The sequence below is a fragment of the Natrix helvetica genome (assembly GCF_964273705.1).
Source record: "Natrix helvetica genome assembly, chromosome: 1".
In the NCBI taxonomy this organism is placed as follows: domain Eukaryota; kingdom Metazoa; phylum Chordata; class Lepidosauria; order Squamata; family Natricidae; genus Natrix; species Natrix helvetica.
In genome coordinates, this window is record NC_138548.1 from 358,342,627 (window position 1) to 358,361,060 (window position 18,434).

Genomic DNA, 18,434 nt, shown 5'->3' on the forward strand with positions numbered 1-18,434 from the left:
GGAAGTTTATTTTGTTTTCCATTTCAGATATATAAATTGGAAATCTTTCCTGGTTCCCTTGGAGTCCAAAGTATCTTGTGTGGGAAGAGGGCTGAATGGCCTTTAAGAGTTTTGGCTAGACGTCTTCAGATTAGTAAAACTTCAGAGATCCATCCATCTATTTTGGAGCTGGATTGGAGACCAGAGAGAAGATGGAGGGACAACGTGCAGCAGATTCAGGAATTGGAAAAAGCCGTCCAGCTACTCAGTCTCGGAGCTGTGGGAAGAATGGGGCAAGTTCTGGGCAGAAGAGCCAAGAAGAGGAAGCCAACAATTCAGAGGTTCTATGCTGTCACTTCAGAAAAGTGCAGTTCCAGGAGGGGAAGAGTCCCCGAGATGTTTGCAGTCAGCTTCACAGTCTTTGCCATCAATGGCTGCAGCCAGAAAGACACACCAAGGCTCAGATGCTGGACCTGGTGCTCCTGGAGCAGTTCCTGGCTGTCCTTCCCGCAGAGATGGAGAAATGGGTGCGGGAGTGTGGAGCGGAGACCAGTTCCCAGGCGGTGGCCCTGGCCGAAGGCTTCCTCCTGGCCCAGGAGTTGGAAAAGATGCAGGTGTGAGAAATGTAATCATTTCCATTCTAAGGGGAATCTCTCTGAATTTGTCAATTTCTTTTTGGTAAGAGTTTTCTGGGATTATTAATTCCTATGAACAGTTGTTCCATGTGTTTTGGGCAATTCTTCCATTCTTTTCCATTCTCTTTCGATCTTCATAAATGGACATTGGGGTCTGCTAGTTTAAAGGTGCTGTATGATAATTCCTTAGCGCTCTTTCTTTGTTTCCCATATCGCATCATCTCCAGAAGTCCTTGGAAGCTATGAGTGAGTATCCCAAGGGAAGGAAAGATTCATTCAGATCTTCTCAAGAGCTGCTCAACAGAGAGACCTTACAGAAAGATCAAAGTCAGGAGATCACTCCAGGTAAAAAAAGGTATTTCTGTTCTATAGAGTTATAACAAAGTAATGGAATATTGGTAAATATATGAATTGAATATTTAGAATAATCTGTTTAAAATGAAGAAATAATAAGTGGAGTTTGAATATATGAGATACAATGATAAAGATGTATTTATAGACACTTGATAGATATTTTATGATTTTACATATAATTGAAAGTAATGATACACAAATATAAAATGTTGGTGAACCTTTTTTTTTCTTTTTATATATACTGCAAGAAATACCAGAATTAGATGATACCATAAAGATACAATACAATACAATAGTAGAGTTGGAAGGGACCTTGGAGGTCTTCTAGTCCAACCCCCTGCCTAGGCAGGAAACCCTATACCATTTCAGACAAATAGCTATCCAACATCTTCTTAAAGACTTCCAGTGTTAGGGCATTCACAACTTCTGGAGGCAAGCTGTTCCACTGATTAATTGTTCTAACTGTCAGGAAATTTCTCCTCAGTTCTAAGTTGCTTCTCTCCTTGATTAGTTTCCACCCATTGCTTCTTATCCTACCCTCAGGTGCCTTGGAGAATAGTTTGACTCCCTCTTCTTTGTGGCAGCCCCTGAGATATTGGAACACTGCTATCATGTCTCCCCTAGTCCTTCCTTCTCTTAAGCTAAACATACCCAGTTCCTGCAACCGTTCTTCATATGTTTTAGTCTCCAGTCCCCTAATCATCTTTGTTGTTCTTCTCTGCACTCTTTCTAGAGTCTCCACATCTTTTTTACATCGTGGCGACCAGAACTAAATGCAGAACTGATATGTTATTATTAAATAGATTTACAATGATATAACAGATAATTGGCATACATATGTATTTAATCTTTAGAATTCATGTTTAAAAGGAGGAAATTATGAGAGTAAACTGAATATATGATTTACAATGATAATCAATGTACGAATGTATATTGGGTTGAAAACTACTGATTTTATATATAACTAAAAGCGGTGCTGCACAAATGTTTTTGACCAAATGAGATGCTAAATAGACATGTAATTGATGATATTTTTTATGTTATATGTATGTTTTTGCTTGTTTTAAAATAAAATAAAAACTTTTTTTTTTAAAAAAGGTTATTTCTGTGTGATGTGAGATCTCAACTCACATAAAGAAATAACATTTAACTCATTCTTTTGCTCCTCTTGATTGGAAGGTCTCTAACTAATCTGCTTTTCTCTTTCCCACAGAGAGTAGAAAGCCGTCCTTGGAAATTTTAGAATCACCTCCTCTTTGTGGTGGAGCTGAAGAATTGGCTGAACCGCTACTTCGGGTAAGGAGGAGAAACATCAGGAAAGGTCCATGAATCTTGGATGGATTTCATTTTGTTCAGAGCTTTTTGTAATAAGCTCCTGTTTCTAAGCAATACGAATCTGATATTAGATCCATAATTTATATTTAGCTTAGCGTGTCTTGCCCTTCGTAGGGATCCTTTGTGAGGCACTTTCTCCTGCTTCACAGATTTGTTTGACCACACTGTTGTCAGCATCAATACAATACAATACAATAGTAGAGTTGGAAGGGACCTTGGAGGTCTTCTAGTCCAACCCCCTGCCTAGGCAGGAAACCCTATACCGTTTCAGACAAATAGCTATCCAACATCTTCTTAAAGACTTCCAGTGTTGGGGCATTCACAACTTCTGGAGGCAAGCTGTTCCATCAGGCCTCTTCCTCCCCTGATCTTCCTGGGTCATTCTCACATACCATTACAAAAAAATACTTTTTATTTGCCTTTTGAAGAGCATCTTTGGGATAACCATGAATTGGTGACAGAGAATCTCCATAGAGATATCCTGTTACAAGCTCTTCCAACACCATCATGAAGGTGGGGAGTTGGGTTACTTTTGCCCCTCAGTGGATAAAGTAAGTCATTGGCAAAAATGTCAGGTGGGATTTGCCACTATTTGGAATTGCCCACCCTAGGAAGAATTGGAACTACTGATAACTAATGAATTTAAGACCAAACTACCAATTGAGCAAGAAAACTATTTTAGTTGACTGCACTGAAGGGCATTCCAAATACTTCCAACATGATCCAATGTGCTTCAGTTGTGCCGTCAGTCAAAAGCAGTGAGATCTCATTCTGAACTCTGCACAAGATGCCCATTTTGTTCACTGGATCTTTCTCCTTGATTGAGATTAACTGTTAAAAGGAAAATTTCTTTCCTTGTTTAGGCTGTTGCGTCTTTTGAGGAAGTGGCCGTGTATTTCTCCAAGGAGGAGTGGTCTCAACTGGACGCTGACCAAAAAGCGCTCCACGAAGAAGTCATGCTGGAGAATTCCAGGAATCTGTTTTCTCTGGGTAAGAATCCCAATTTTGCTCAGAAACACAGAAAAGTCATGGGGTGGAAGACTTAGATGTTATTAAAAAAAGAGATTACGTGAAATAAGTGATTAAAAAGATCACTTATTTATTTATATCCTGCCTTTATTTTATTGAAAATAACAAAAGCAGTGGACAAACTCAATATTCCTTCCTCGTGCTGGTTTTCCCTACAACAGCAATCCTGTGACATGGGTTGAGCTGAGATAGATTGGCCCAAAGTCACCTAGCCAGCATTCATCCTAAGGATGAACTAGAACTCACTGACTTAGTTTCTAGCCTGATCCTTTAACCAGTGACATTATGGAAGAATGAAATTTATTGAAAGAAACCTTTGCAAACTGCATAGCCTCTCTTTTTACACAAATGAAATGTATTTTTAATGCTTTTTGCTCATAAAATACAAAATATTCATTTCCATTCCACAGAAGATATTAGCAAGAATCTGAAGGATAGGCTACACCTATGGATGGGCCTCTCTTGACCAAGGTCCTGCCTACCAGGGTTGGTATTCACTCCCGAATCTCTGCTCTAGGACCCCGATGGCCCTGAGCTGCTATAACAAAGACTGGATGGGTCCTGAGTGGGATGTCCCTTCTCTGAGATGTGCCCATTTGTGTACCAAATTTGGCATCTGCCTAATTGAGGGTGGGGAGCTATTGTCATCTGGAAATTTCCCTTGGCTTTCAATGATTCTGCTCTGCAGACAAGGGGTGATGAGACTTCCAATGAAGTTGGGGAGCTGTTGACCCAGCATGATAGCGTGTCCAATGGACTTCAGGAGTTTGTGGCACCATGGAATAGTCCCAGGTCAAAGATTAGATCTGGGTTGTGTCTTACATTCATTGTGATGTGATCCAATCCTGTTAGATGAGAATCAGTAGGGATACACTTTGGAAATGGGTCCTTGCTAAAACCTTAGTTTGGAATCTTCATGTTTGCCACCAAAGGAGCCCAACTCTACATATTTATGATTCTTTGGCTAAATTTCAGAAGAAAAGATTTTATTGTTCTCCTATTCTTGCTACAGTTTTCCTTTTTCTTTTTTTAAGGCTATAATGGGCAGGAGAATAAGAATTGCAAGAAAGAATGCCAAGCAATCCTTTTGAAAGAGGGGAAAGGGAAGCGATATCAATGCATGGAGTGTGTAAAGACCTTTAGCAGGAAAATAGTTCTGATTCAGCATAAATCTATCCATACAGAGGAGAAGTTACATCAATGCACGGAATGTGGAAAGACCTTCTCTTATTATAGCTCTCTTCTAGTCCATCAAAGGAATCACAAGGGAGAAAGACCTTATAAATGCCTGCAGTGTGGAAAAAGCTTTACTTGTAGCAGTAGTCTCAATTCCCATATGAGGATCCACACAGGAGAGAAGCCATATCAATGCAAAGAGTGTGGAAAGACCTTTACTTGTAGCAGTAGTCTCAATACCCATAAGAGGATCCACACAGGAGAGAAACCATATCAGTGTGAGGAATGTGGAAAGACCTTCTCTCATAATTACTCTCTTATAATCCATGTTAGGAATCACAAAGGAGAGAAACCTTATAAATGCATGGAATGTGGAAAGAGCTTTACTTGTAGTAGTAGTCTCAATTTTCACAAGAGGATCCACACAGGAGAGAAGCCATATCAATGCATAGAGTGTGGAAAGAGTTTTAGCAAGAGTAGTCACCTTACCTCTCATAAGAGGATGCACACAGGTGAAAAACCGTATCAATGCATGGAGTGTGGAAAAACCTTCTGTTATTCTAAGTCTTTTATTATGCATCAAATGAATCACAAAGGAGAAAGACCTTATAAATGCATGGAGTGTGGAAAGAGTTTTACTTGTACCAGTCATCTTAATACACATAAGGTGATCCACACAGAAACGAAGTCATATCATTGTGTGCAATGCGGAAAGACCTTCGGTTATAACCGTTCTCTTATACTCCATCAAAGGATTCACAAAGGAGAAAGACCATATCAATGCATGGAGTGTGGAAAGTCCTTTACTTGTACCGGTAGTCTTAATTCACACAAAAGGATTCACACAGGAGAGAAGCCATATCAATGCATGGAGTGTGGAAAGACCTTTACTTTTACCAATCATCTTGATTCCCACAAGAAGACCCACACAGGAGAGACACCATATCAGTGCACTGAGTGTGGAAAGAGGTTTAGTAGGAAATATGCTCTGATTCACCATAAAACTATCCATACAGAGGAGAAGCCATATCAATGCATGGAGTGTGGAAAGACCTTCTGTTATTATGACTCTCTTGTAAGACACCAAACAAATCACAAAGGAGAAAGACCTTATACATGCATGGAGTGTGGAAAGAGCTTTAGTTGCAGCAGACATCTTGATTCCCACAAGAAGATCCACTCCGGAGAGAAGCCGTATAAGTGTGTTGAATGTGGAAAGAGCTTTAGGTGGAATTCTGCTCTTACCACGCATAAAAGGATCCACACAGGAGAAAGGCCATATCAATGCATGGAGTGTGGAAAGACCTTTGCTAGTAGCAGTAGTCTTAATTCCCACAAGAGGATCCACACAGGAGAGAAGCCATATCAATGCAAAGAATGTGGAAAGACCTTTACTTGTAGCAGTGGTCTCAAATCCCATAAGAAGGTCCACACAGGAGAGAAACCATATAAATGTGTGGAATGTGGAAAGGGCTTTAGGTGGAATTCTGCTCTTACCACACATAAAATGATCCATACAGTGGAGAAGCCGTGTCAATAAAGGGACGTAATGAGAAGTGCTTCGACAGAAATGCAGGAAGTCCTTGGCATATTACTGCAATTGAACCCAAAATTTCTGTTGCTGAGAGAGACAATGAATTTTGCCCGCATTTTATGACTTTTTTGCCACAGTGAATCGCTGTTGGTAAGTTAGTAACTCTGTTGTGAAATGAATCTGGCTTCCCTATTGGCTTTACTTGTCACAAAATCTCAAAAGGTGATCACATGTCCAGGAACACTTCACTGTTAAACATGAGTCAGTTGCCAAGCATCCGAAAGTTGATCAGATGACCATGGGGATGCTGCAACAGTCATAAGTTTGCAAAAAGGTCATAAGTCACTTTTTTCAGTGCTGCTATAACTTTTAACAATCACTAAATGAACTGTTGTAAATTGAGGATTGCCTTTAATTGTATAAAATCCCATGCAAGGACCATTTGAGTAATAATCCAAATAAAATGTAGACCTTAGATATGTATGCATGAATTGCCTTTCTAGTGCAAACCAGAAAAAGGTAGCTTCCCAATCCTGCTTGCGGTTTTTGCCATGTTCAAATAATCAAGGACTTTTCGTGCATGTCGAAATATTCCTGATTGTTTTTCATTATATTGTTTCAAATATTCCAAAATATCAAACACAATTATCACCTCATTCTTCAAGTATCTTTTAGGTTAAAAAAAAAAATCTAATCCCTCTTGCTGATGCCTCAGTATTTCTGTTTTGGTATTCAGCCAAGATTCTGGAGCTAGCTTTTTTTCTGTCTGTTTTATCTTTCTATCCCTGCTTGTCTTTTGAAGGCTAGTATGAGGAGTCTGATTTCTGCATCCAGAATGTTGGCTCTTGCTTGCCATGACTTGTTGCTTGTGAGTGCCAAATTCCTTCCTTTTAGCAGCTAACATTTGTTTTCATACACGGTACTTGATGAGTCCCATAAGTCGGAAGCGATCCCATTTTTTCCATCAATTTGTCATGGGTTCTTTTTAAACCATACTCCATCTGATTGACTTTAACTCAAAAGATCCATCAAAAGTATGAACTTTAGACAATTTAAACCTGTCTCCTATAAGAGTTGTGGAGATGTCTAGTTTAAAAATATATCCAAAAGTGATACATACAAATCACACCTAAGTTCTTACTATGTTTGTTCTCTTTTGCTAGGTATTTAGTATATTGATACTATATGATGTTCTATATTATACTATCACTATATTATATACTACCAACTGATAACCTGTGTTGCCCAGGTATTTATAGATGTCAAAGAGTTTGTCTGACAGGGAGCCAATTTGTCTCACAGGGGCCTTTCTTCCCCCTACTCCCATGCCCATCATCCCTGCCCCCTCCCATGTACTCCTTTTTCCTGCCCTGGCACCTGCCCCAAATCCATCAGGCCCTTCACTATTGGTCTACTGGAGGGCAAACGTCACAGCTGGCTTTCCAGAGGAAGCTGCAAAGGAACTGGCATCACAAACAATTGCCACTCTAGGATGCCGCAATCACTCTCCTTAATGGGCCAGGCATTCCAGAGTTATGCTGGAACACACAGATACACACACACAAGGGGTGACTTACTCTCCCAGTATTTGTTTCCAGAGGATAAGTCATCTGTGTACCAAGTTTGGTTCAAATTGCTCTAGGCGTTCTGGAACATACATACATCCTTTTTAAATAAATATAAAATAAATAAATATAATAAAAGAATAATAGAAGAAGATAGATTTTCTACCTATACCATATTATACTATTTCTACTGCAACTATATTGTTAACTGTTGCTACTATACTTATGGAATGGAATGACATTCTTTCTTGGCCAAGTGTAATTTCGCACATAAGAAATTTGTCTCCGATGCATAAGCTCTCATTGTGCAACGATGTACAGTGTACAACAATATTTTTACTCTTCCAAACTCTGGTCTGTCTTTAAATAGAAGAGTTTCCTCTATTATGTTTCTTTTTTATCAATGGACAGCAGATAAAGCGCTGGACCTTACCAACATTGGGCTTGGTTTATGTGATGTCACGCTTTATGACCACATCATTTAGTGATGGAAGTTCCAATCCAAATTCCATTCCTTAACCAAGGATTGCAGGCGGTCCACATCTTTCGACCACAATTGAGCCCAGAATTTATGTTGCTAAGTGAGAAATTTAATGTGAGGTTTTCCCCATTTTACAACTCTTCTTGTCACATTTGTTAGGTAAATCAGTGAAATTATTAAATTAGTATTGTGGTAGTTAGTGAATCTGGCTTCTCCATTGACTTTGCTTATCAGAGTGTCGCAAAAGTGACCCCGGGACAGTGCAACCATCATAAATGTGAGTGTCACTTGTCAAACATCCACATGTAAACATGTGACCATGCTTCAATGGTCATAAGTGAGAAAAATGGTCATAACTCACCTTTTTCAATGCCATTGTAACTTCCAATGCTTTTACGTTGACAACTATCTGTCTGAGAATTAGACAAAATTTAAGCAAGAGCAATAGAACAAAATCACATATAAATGTTTGGTGTGAAAAAAGTTTCAGGATGAATAATTTCTCTCACAAAAGAGACCAGAATGAGAAGTGAAATCCATGTTCAAAAATACTTTTTGAAGCATTTGAGCCATCGTGCTGCAGTGGTTAGAATGCGGCATTGCGAGTGAATTCTGCTTACTGCCAGGAGTTCGATTCTCACTGGCTCAAGGTTGATTCAACTTTCCATTCTTCTCAGGGCGGTAAAATGAGGACCCAGATTGTTGGGGGCAATACGCCGATTCTGTAAACCGTTCATGGAGTGTTGTAAAGCACTGTGAAGCGGTATATAAGTTGAGGTGGTATAGCTATTGCTACTTTGCCTATTGATTTTCTCAATATTCACAAGATCACAGATCGTTCTTAGACCATTCAAAAAAAAGGAAAGTCTAGAAATTCCTGCCTGCTGTAATCAGGCAATATCAGAGGGAGCCTTTCCTTCTACTCCAATGCCCATCATCCCAAGCCCGCATGGAACATGACCATCTGTCTTACGCCCTGACAGGGTCGATCTGTCTTTGAGGGTCCATGTGGCGTTTGCACGCAGGATCCACCAGGGGGCTCCCCAGGTAGCCGTTAGAAAGGCCTCACGGCTTCAAGAGGGAACTGAGCATGCGCTCTTTCACCAGGTCCGAGAGCCTCGCGGGGCATTTTGCAAAGAGGACTGAAAGCGCGTCCGCCCTTTCTACAGTGCCCGATTCTGCTCAGCCCCCCTCCGTCCCTCCCTCGCTACGAGCCTTAGGCCGAGCCTTTCCAGGAGTCCAAGAGGCTGCAAGGAAGCCTTGCACGGAGGGAGACCAAGACCTGGCTCCGGAGTTCAGTAAGTGCGGGGGAGTTTTTCTTCCACGGGCTGGACCGTGCGTGGAGGCACGCAAAACTTCATCAAGTTCGGAGTCCTGGAAAGTGGGAAGCCCCTTGTCCCATGTTCCCCTGCCGCCCCTGTGCATGCACGGACTAGGCAGGGAAGTCATCAAAAGGTACGGTCCCGCTGCGTTGCCTTCAGGAGGAAAATCGGGACCGCCAGAAAAATCGGAGCCATTCAGGATTAGGCGAAAAATGAGAAACCTCTTTCCAGGAGAAGCCTGAATCAAATCGTAGCTGGTTTTATCTTCCGGTATTATTATTCACGCATTGAATCGTGGTTTGTTGATTTGCGATTGCTCAGCTACCCATAGAGGTTTGGGCCAGGAGGTTAATGAGTATTTAGTATCAGAACTTCCAGTGTGAAGCTATACTGGAAAGTCAAATATTGATTAATTTACCTGTTAAATCGATTTGGAAAGCCACTCATCACAATGGCTGTTTGTGACCTGAGACATTTTATCATCTGAATTGTATAGAGGTTGTTTTTAATGTCACAAGCAGCCATCAAAATTATTTGAATAAATAAGTAGGAATTAGAAAACAAAAACATGTTTTAAATATATGTATCCAAAGTTTTTAGTCCTGGATCAAAGTTGATCGAGAAGGTTACTACAGAATTTTTTCCACACGCAGATATGCTTGTCTACCAACTAGTAAGATTTCCAGATATTGTTGGGTTCATAAGAATTTTTTATTTGGGAGTTTGTGGATGCTCAGTTATTAAATTGGTCAGCCTGTATTATTGGAAGTTTTTTTTGTTTTCTATTTCAGATATATAAATTGGAAATCTTTCCTGGTTCCCTTGGAATCCAAAGTATCTTGTGTGGGAAGAGGGCTGAATGGCCTTTAACAGTTTTGGCTAGATGTCTTCTGATTAGTGAAACTTCAGAGATCCATCCATCTATTTTGGAGCTGGATTAGAGACCAGAGAGAAGATGGAGGGACAACGTGCAGCAGATGCAGGAATTGGAAAAAGCCGTCCAGCTACTCAGCCTCGGAGCTGTGGGGAAAATGGGGCAAGTTCTGGGCAGAAGAGCCAAGAAGAGGAAGCCAGGAGTTCAGAGGTTCAATGCTGTCACTTCAGAAAAGTGCAGTTCCAGGAGGGGAAGAGTCCCCGAGATGTTTGCAGTCAGCTTCACCGTCTTTGTCATCAGTGGCTGCAGCCAGAAAAATACACCAAGGCTCAGATGCTGGACCTGGTGCTCCTGGAGCAGTTCCTGGCTGTCCTTCCCCCAGAGATGGAGAAATGGGTGCGGGAGTGTGAAGCAGAGACCAGTTCCCAGGCGGTGGCCCTGGCAGAAGGCTTCCTCCTGGCCCAAGAGTCGGAAAACATGCAGGTGTGAGAATGTAATCATTTCCACTCTTAAAGAGAATCTCTCTGAATTTGTCAATTTCTTTTTGGTAAGAGTTTTCTGGAATTATTAATTCCTATGAACAGTTGTTCCATTTTTCTTCCAGAGGATGTATTTGGGGAATTCTTCCATTCTCTTTCGACTTTCACAAATGGACATTGGGGTTTGCTAGTTTAAAGGTACTGTATGATAATTCCTTAGTGCTCTTTCTTTGTTTCCCATATCGCATCATCTCCAGAAGTCCTTGGAAGCTATGAGTGAGTATCCCAAGGGAAGGAAAGATTCATTCAGATCTTCTCAAGAGCTGCCCTTCAGAGAGACCTTACAGAAAGATCAAAATCAGGACACCACTCCAGGTAAAAAAAGGTATTTCTGTGTGATGTGAGATTTCAACGCGCAAAAAGAAATAACATTTAACTCATTCTTTTGCTCATCTTGATTGGAAAGTCTATAACTAATCTGCTTTTCTCTTTCTCACAGAGAGTAGAAAGCCGTCCTTGGAAATTTTAGAATCACCTCCTCTTTGTGGCGGAGCTGAAGAATTGGCTGAACCGCTACTTCGGGTAAGGAGGAGAAACATCAGGAAAGGTCCATGAATCTTGGGTGGATTCCATTTTGTTCATGGTTTGGGACAACCATGAATTGGTGACAGAGAATCTCCATAGAGATACCCTGTTACAAGCTCTTCCAACACCATCATGAAGGTGGGGAGTTGGGTTACTTTTGCCCCTCAGTGGATAAAGTAAGTCATTGGCAAAAATGTCAGGTGGGTTTTGCCGCTATTTGGAATTGCCCACCCTAGGAAGAATTGGAGCCACTGATAACTAATGAATTTAAGACCAAACTACCAATTGAGCAAGAAAACTATTTTAGTTGGCTACACTGAAGGGCATTTCAAATACTTCCAACATGATCCAATGTGCTTCAGTTGTGCTGTCAGTCAAAAGCAATGAGATCTCATTCTGAATTCTGCACAAGATGCCCATTTCGTTCACTGGATCTCTCTCCTTGAACTGGTAGAAGAAAACTGTCAAATTATTCTTAGGATTATCTGCTAAAAGGAAAACTTGTTTCCTTGTTTAGGCTGTTGCATCTTTTGAGGAAGTGGCCGTGTATTTCTCCAAGGAGGAGTGGTCTCAGCTGGACGCTGACCAAAAAGCGCTCCATGGAGAAGTCATGCTGGAGAATTCCAGGAATCTGTCTTCTCTGGGTAAGATCTCTTATCTATGATGAACAAAACAAGTTATGAGGCTGTGGTTAAAACATCACTTATTTGTTTATATCCTGCCTTTATTTTTTGGAAATAAAATATTCCTTCCTCGTGCTGGTTTTCCCTATAACAACAACCCTGGCTAAAATTCATGAGAAAGGTTTATTGTTCCCCTATACTTGCTACATTTTTCATTTTTCTTTTTCAAGGCTATAAAGGGCAGGAGAATAAGACTTTCAAGGAAGAATGCCAAGCGATCAATTCGAAAGAGGGGGAAAGGAAGCTATATCAATGCATGGAGCGCGGAACGAGCTTTAGCAGGAAAAGAGTTCTGATTCACCATAAAACTGTCCATACAGAGAAGTTATATCAATGCATGGAATGTGGAAACACCTTCTCGTATAGGTCTCTTATAAGACATCAAAGGGATCACACAGGAGAGAAACCATATCAATGCATGGAGTGTGGAAAGACCTTTACTTACAGTAGTAGTCTCAATTCCCATAGGAGGATCCACACAGGAGAGAAACCATATCAATGCAAGGAATGTGGAAAGACCTTTGCTTTTAGGAGTGGTCTCAATACCCATAAGAGGATCCACACAGGGGAGAAACCATATCAATGCAAGGAATGTGGAAAGACCTTTACTTCTAGAAGTAGTCTCAATTACCATAAGAGGATCCACACTGGAGAGAAACCATATCAATGCAAGGAATGTGGAAAGACCTTTACTTGCAGTAGTAGTCTCAATACCCATATGAGGATCCACACAGGAGAGAAACCATATCAATGCAAGGAATGTAGAAAGACCTTTACTTGCAGTAGTAGTCTCAATTACCATAAGAGGATCCACACTGGAGAGAAACCATATCAATGCATGGAGTGTGGAAAGACCTTTACTTGCAGTAGTAGTCTCAATTACCATAAGAGGATCCACACTGGAGAGAAACCATATCAATGCATGGAGTGTGGAAAGAACTTTATTTCTAGTGGTTGTCTTAATTCCCATAAGAGGATTCACACAGGAGAGAAGCCATATCAATGCAAGGAATGTGGAAAGACCTTCTCTCATAATTACTCTCTTATAATTCATCATAGAAATCACACAGGAGAGAAGCCATACCAATGAATGGAGTGTGGAAAGGGTTTCAGCAAGAGTAGTCATCTTACCTCCCATAAGAGGATCCACACAAGAGAGAAACCGTATCAATGCTTGGAGTGTGTTGTTCTAAGACTTTTATAAGGCATCAAATGAATCACAAAGGAGAAAGACCTTATAAATGCATGGAGTGTGGAAAGAGCTTTACTTGTACCAGTCATCTTAAGACTCATATGATGATCCACATAGTAGAGAAGCCATATCGTTGTGTGGAGTGTGGAAAGACCTTCTCATCATTCTTTTATACTCCCATCAGAGGATTCACAAAGGAGAAAGACCACATCAATACATGGAGTGTGGAAAGACCTTTACTTGCAGTAGTAATCTCAATTCACATACTGTAAGAGGATGCACACAGAAGAGAAACCATATCAATGTAAGGACTGTGGAAAGATCCTTACTTCAACTAGTGGTCTTAATTCCCACAAGAAGACACACACAGGAGAGAAGCCTTATCAATGCACCGAGTGTGGAAAAAGCTTTGGTAGGAAATACACTCTGATTCACCATAAAGTTATCCATACAGAGGATAAGCCATATCAATGCATTCTGTTATTATGACTCTCTTATAAGACATCAAAGGAATCACAAAACAAAAAGACATTATCAATGCATAGGGTGTGGAAAGAGTTTTAGTTGCAGCAGACGTCTTGATTCTCACAAGAGAATCCACTCAAGAGAGAGGCCATATAAATGTGTTGAATGTGGAAAAGGCTTTCGGTGGAATTCAGCTCTTACCACTCATAAAAGGATCCACACAGGAGAAAGGCCGTATCAATGCATGGAGTGCGGAAAGACCTTTACTAGTAGCACTAGTCTTAATTCCCACAAAAGGGTCCACACAGGTGAGAGGCCATATAAATGTGTGCACTGCGGAGAAGGCTTTAGAAGGAGCTATGATCTCACTTCTCATAAGAAGAATCCATACGGGAGAAAAAACCATATGAATGCATGTGGAGTGTGGGAAGAGTTTTGCAAGGAGTAACGCTCTTACTTGCCATAGAATAATGACCTCCATATCAATAAAGGAAGTGTGAGAAAGAGCTTCAGTAGAAATGCAGGTAGTCCTCAGATTATGACTGCAATTGATCCCAAAATTTCTGTTGCTAAGCAAGATAGTTGTGACTGTTGACCCATGTTATTACTTTTCTTGCCACATTTGTTAAGTGAATCCATTGTTAACATAAGTGACTCTGGCTTCCCCATTGACTTTGCTTGTGAGAAGGTCACAGAAAGTGATCACACAACCCTGGGACACGGCAACTGTCATACATATGAGTCAGTTGTCAAATATTTGAAGTTTTCTTAGTTGATCATGGGGATTCTGCAACGGTGATAAATGTGAACATTGGTAATAAGTCACTTTTTTCAGTGCTGTGTAACTTTGAACAATCACAAAATGAACTGTTGTAAATTGAAGACTTCCTATACAAGGACCATTTGAGTAATGATCCAAATAAATTGGAGTCCTCCTTCGATGTGCTTCCATAAATTGCCTTTCTAGTGCAAACCAGAACTAGGTGGATCCCTAATCCTTCTTGTGGTTTTTCCAAGTTGAAATAGTTCAAAGGTCTTATTTGCACGTAGAAATATTCCTGATTGTTTTTCATTATATTGTTTCAAATGTTCCAAAATATCAAACAAAAGTAAGACATTATTCTTCAACTATCTTTTAGTTGTTGTTTTTTTTTAAAATCCCATATTATTCGAGGTTATCTGATATCTCTTGCCTCAATGTTTCTGTTCTGATATTGGCCCAACAAGGCTGTTGCTTACAAAGTCTTACAGTCTGTGAAAGCCAAATTATCTTCCTTTAGCAGCTAAGATTTGTTTTCATACACCGTGTTTAATGAGTCCCTTTCTCAGAGGTTATTTTAAAACCATGCCCAGTTTGATGGACTTCAGCTGAAAGATTCCTCAAAAGTACTGGATTCTAGACAATTTAAATTCTCTGTTGCCCAACAAGGATTGTGAGGCTGTTTTATTTTGAAAAAAATATCCAAGATACAAAAGTGAAACATAATGTGAAAATTCTTTCTTTGTTTTTTTGTCTTGTACTAGATCTATAGTGTAGTAAACATACAAACAATGTGGAAGTTCTGTCTATGTTTGATTTCCTATAATAATTGTTTTGTATATTTGTACTGTACAATGTTCTTTATAATATACTATTATTAATATACTATTAGGGATAGTATATTAGTATATTACAGAGGGATAGAATCAAGATCACGTGAAGTGTTAATACCACTTTATAAGGCCCTGGTAAGGCCACACTTGGAATACTGCATTCAGTTCTGGTCGCCACGATGTAGAAAAGATGTGGAGACTCTGGAGAGAGTGCAGAGAAGATCAACAAAGAGGATTAGGGGACTGGAGACTAAAACATATGAAGAACAGTTGCAGGAACTAGGTATGTCTAGTTTAAAAGAAAGAAGGACTAGGGGAGACATGAAAGCAGTGTTCCAATATCTCAGGGGTTGCCAGAAAGAAGAGGGAGTCAAACTATTCTCCAAGGCACCTGAGGGTAGAACAAGAAGCAATGGGTGGAAACTAATCAAGGAGAGAAGCAACTTAGAACTGAGGAGAAATTTCCTGACAGTGAGAACAATTAATCAGTGGAACAGTTTGCCTCCAGAAGTTGTGAATGCCCCAACACTGGAAGTCTTTAAGAAAATGTTGGATAGCCATTTGTCTGAAATGGTATAGGGATTCCTGCCTAGGCAGGGGGTTGGACTAGAAGACCTCCAAGGTCCCTTCCAACTCTGCTATTGTATTGTATTATACTATATAATCAGTGGTAGGATTCAGATAATTTACAACTGGTTCTCTGCCCTAATGACCGGCTGAGTAGGCATGGCTGGTGGTCATGTGACTGAGTGGGCGTGGCCAAGTTGATGTCACTCACGTCACCCAGCCTCTCCTCACTCAGCCACTCGCCTCAAAGGCCTCAACAAATCTATAGTTCTGTAAAAATGTTGTTCACCTTTTTTCGACTTTATTATCTGCATATCCTGCTGGTATATAGAAGGACTTGGAATAAACAAATAAACCAAAGTTTGGTGATACTTTCATTTATTTCATAGCATGTGCTCTGCCATACTATAAATCTCTTAGATCCAGCAATGCATTGCGCCACCTTTAATTATATAAATGTACTGAAATGCTCCCTATAATTGGTGACCAACTTCATGTATTATTGTGTGGAAATGTGGGGGCTTTCCTCCATGGTGAATTGACAGTAACATTTCTCCAATCTGACTCAATCAAACACAATAAAGAAGCAACAAATATGATGGAGCTGATTCCTGGCAACCTTTTAATGAGATGTTATTATTCAGTATAAACTGAAATTCAAATTTTTTTAAATAGTTCATTTGGTTTTCACTGTATTCCAATATTAAGTTTTAATTACGCTCCTTTAAGGAGAGGCAGTCTCTTTCCATTAACGTGTAACCATGCATCCCTCCATCATCTTTGGGATTTCTATGGAATGTCTTTGCTGGGTGGGATTATGATTAATCCCTTTACTTAAAAATCACTTACAAAGGAGTAAGAATCTGCAGAAGGGAAATGCGTAGATGCTTCAAATAAAAACCTACAATTTACTTTGGCTTGCAATCTTTGTTACTCATATGACAAAGGGTTTTGGCTATTCAGCTGGTTCACCAAATTCCACAAAAAACTAGCTACCAGTTCTACCGAACAGGTGCCAACTGGCTAAATCCCACCACTATATATAATACTATATATAACTTGCTCCCCCCCAACTTTTAACCAACTTAATAATTATGGATTGAGGATGGCTTCCTATTTTTATACTTTAACCATTCCTAAGTATAGAAGAGCTTTTCCCCTAGCTCGCTTTAATGTCTTGCCCTCAGCACTTTTGGATGGTCGTTTTAAGAGGCTCCCGATTAACGAGCGGCTATGCCCTTATGACAGAGCCGAGGTTGAAACTGTGGAGCACGTCCTTCTATTTTGTCCCATGTATAATGCAGACAGATCCAAGTTACTGTCTCTTCTTGAAACCGTCCCTTCTAGACCTAATGGCTGTAATTTGTTTGTATATTGCCTTGGAGATGGCTCCTCATACATCACCTCTCAGGTTTCCAAATTTTTTCTTAAGAGCTGTAACCGTTTGAGGAGAACGCTGTAACTTAACCTTCTGGTGACTGATTGCTATGATGCTATGATCAATTCTCTTATGTCTCTTTGTAGTACTTGTTCTTTGGTCTGTGACCGTAAATAAATGTCTAAAAAATACTATATATTATTGTCCATCTATGCCAGTGATGGCGAACCTTTTAGAGACCGAGTACCCAAACTACAACCCAAAACCCACTTATTTATCGCAAAGTGTCAACACTGCAATTTAACCTAAATATTGAGGTTTTAGTTTACAAAAAAAATCTCTCTCTCTCTCTCCCCCCCCCCTCTCTTTCTCTCTCTCTCTCTCCCCCCTCTCCTCTCTCTCCCTCTCCTATTGCTACTATATTTCTACCATACTAATATACAACAATATTGTTACTCTTACAAACTCTGGTCTGTCTTTAAATCTTCTCTGGGATTTCCTCTGTTGTTTTTCTTCTTTATTAATGGACAGCAGGTAAAATGCTGGCAGCTTCCCAACACTGGCATTGGCTTTTGTGATAGCTTTTTTTTTTTTTTTTTGCTTTATGACTGCATCACTTGATGACGGAAATTATCATCCAAATTCCATTCCTTAACCAAGGACTACCTGTCCTTGGCTCACTTTCTTGATCCCTCTTTTAAACCCATCGTGGACAGTGAGGTAGTTGAGTGAAAACACAACGAAAGGGGACTTTTTTTTGCTTGTGATTGTGTGTTCATGCTTACATCCTCATTCTTACAAGTCAAGTCTTTTTTCTCACTGTGGCAGCCTGCATTGGAAAACATTTGGTTCGGTCATATTCACTTTGTAATACAGATAGGAAAATCTATAAAAGCCAGGACTCCAGACATAGGAGCCAAGATTGAGACTCTTCCATGATGGCTCTAGACCACTGAAATGGCTTTGCAGAACCGGCTCAAGGATGTATTCTGTCCATAGGCAGAGGGCCAGAGAAGACGGCTTTAGTAGGCAGCCTGAATCTGAGGCTGTCTTGGGATCTTGTCTAGCAGCTGAACTTTGAAGAGGAGCTAAGAAACATTCCAATTTCGCTATCTGCCTTCATTACCATGACTAGGAACTTCAGGATACATAGCTATTATTATGACTTTGAACCTCTAGGAATTGGAAACATGAGCCATCTATTAAAG

The 18,434-nt window shown here is 40.2% G+C and overlaps 2 protein-coding genes across 3 annotated transcripts in view; both read left to right on the top strand.

Moving 5' to 3' along the window:
• LOC309397427 (zinc finger protein 202-like) overlaps nucleotides 1–18,434 on the top strand; it is a 36,079-nt gene that overhangs the window by 943 nt on the left and 16,702 nt on the right. Inside the window, exons 2-6 of one of the 2 annotated variants that reach the window (XM_081963444.1) lie at nucleotides 28–593; nucleotides 842–959; nucleotides 2,182–2,264; nucleotides 3,167–3,293; nucleotides 4,367–6,507. In XM_081963444.1, coding sequence (XP_081819570.1) covers nucleotides 192–593; nucleotides 842–959; nucleotides 2,182–2,264; nucleotides 3,167–3,293; nucleotides 4,367–6,048 — 2,412 coding nt within the window. In that variant the 5' untranslated portion in view covers nucleotides 28–191 and the 3' untranslated portion in view covers nucleotides 6,049–6,507. Of the gene's footprint in view, nucleotides 1–27; nucleotides 594–841; nucleotides 960–2,181; nucleotides 2,265–3,166; nucleotides 3,294–4,366; nucleotides 6,508–18,434 lie in introns of those variants that run through there. The other variant, XM_081963445.1, reaches the window with a different exon arrangement.
• On the top strand, nucleotides 9,228–13,121 carry LOC309398056 (uncharacterized protein; the record flags this gene model as incomplete). The annotated part of the gene is made up of 6 exons (XM_081964561.1): nucleotides 9,228–9,386; nucleotides 10,202–10,767; nucleotides 11,021–11,138; nucleotides 11,263–11,345; nucleotides 11,866–11,992; nucleotides 12,202–13,121. Exons 2-6 carry the CDS (start codon nucleotides 10,366–10,368, stop codon nucleotides 13,119–13,121), a joined length of 1,650 nt encoding a protein of 549 aa, XP_081820687.1. The 5' UTR covers nucleotides 9,228–9,386; nucleotides 10,202–10,365.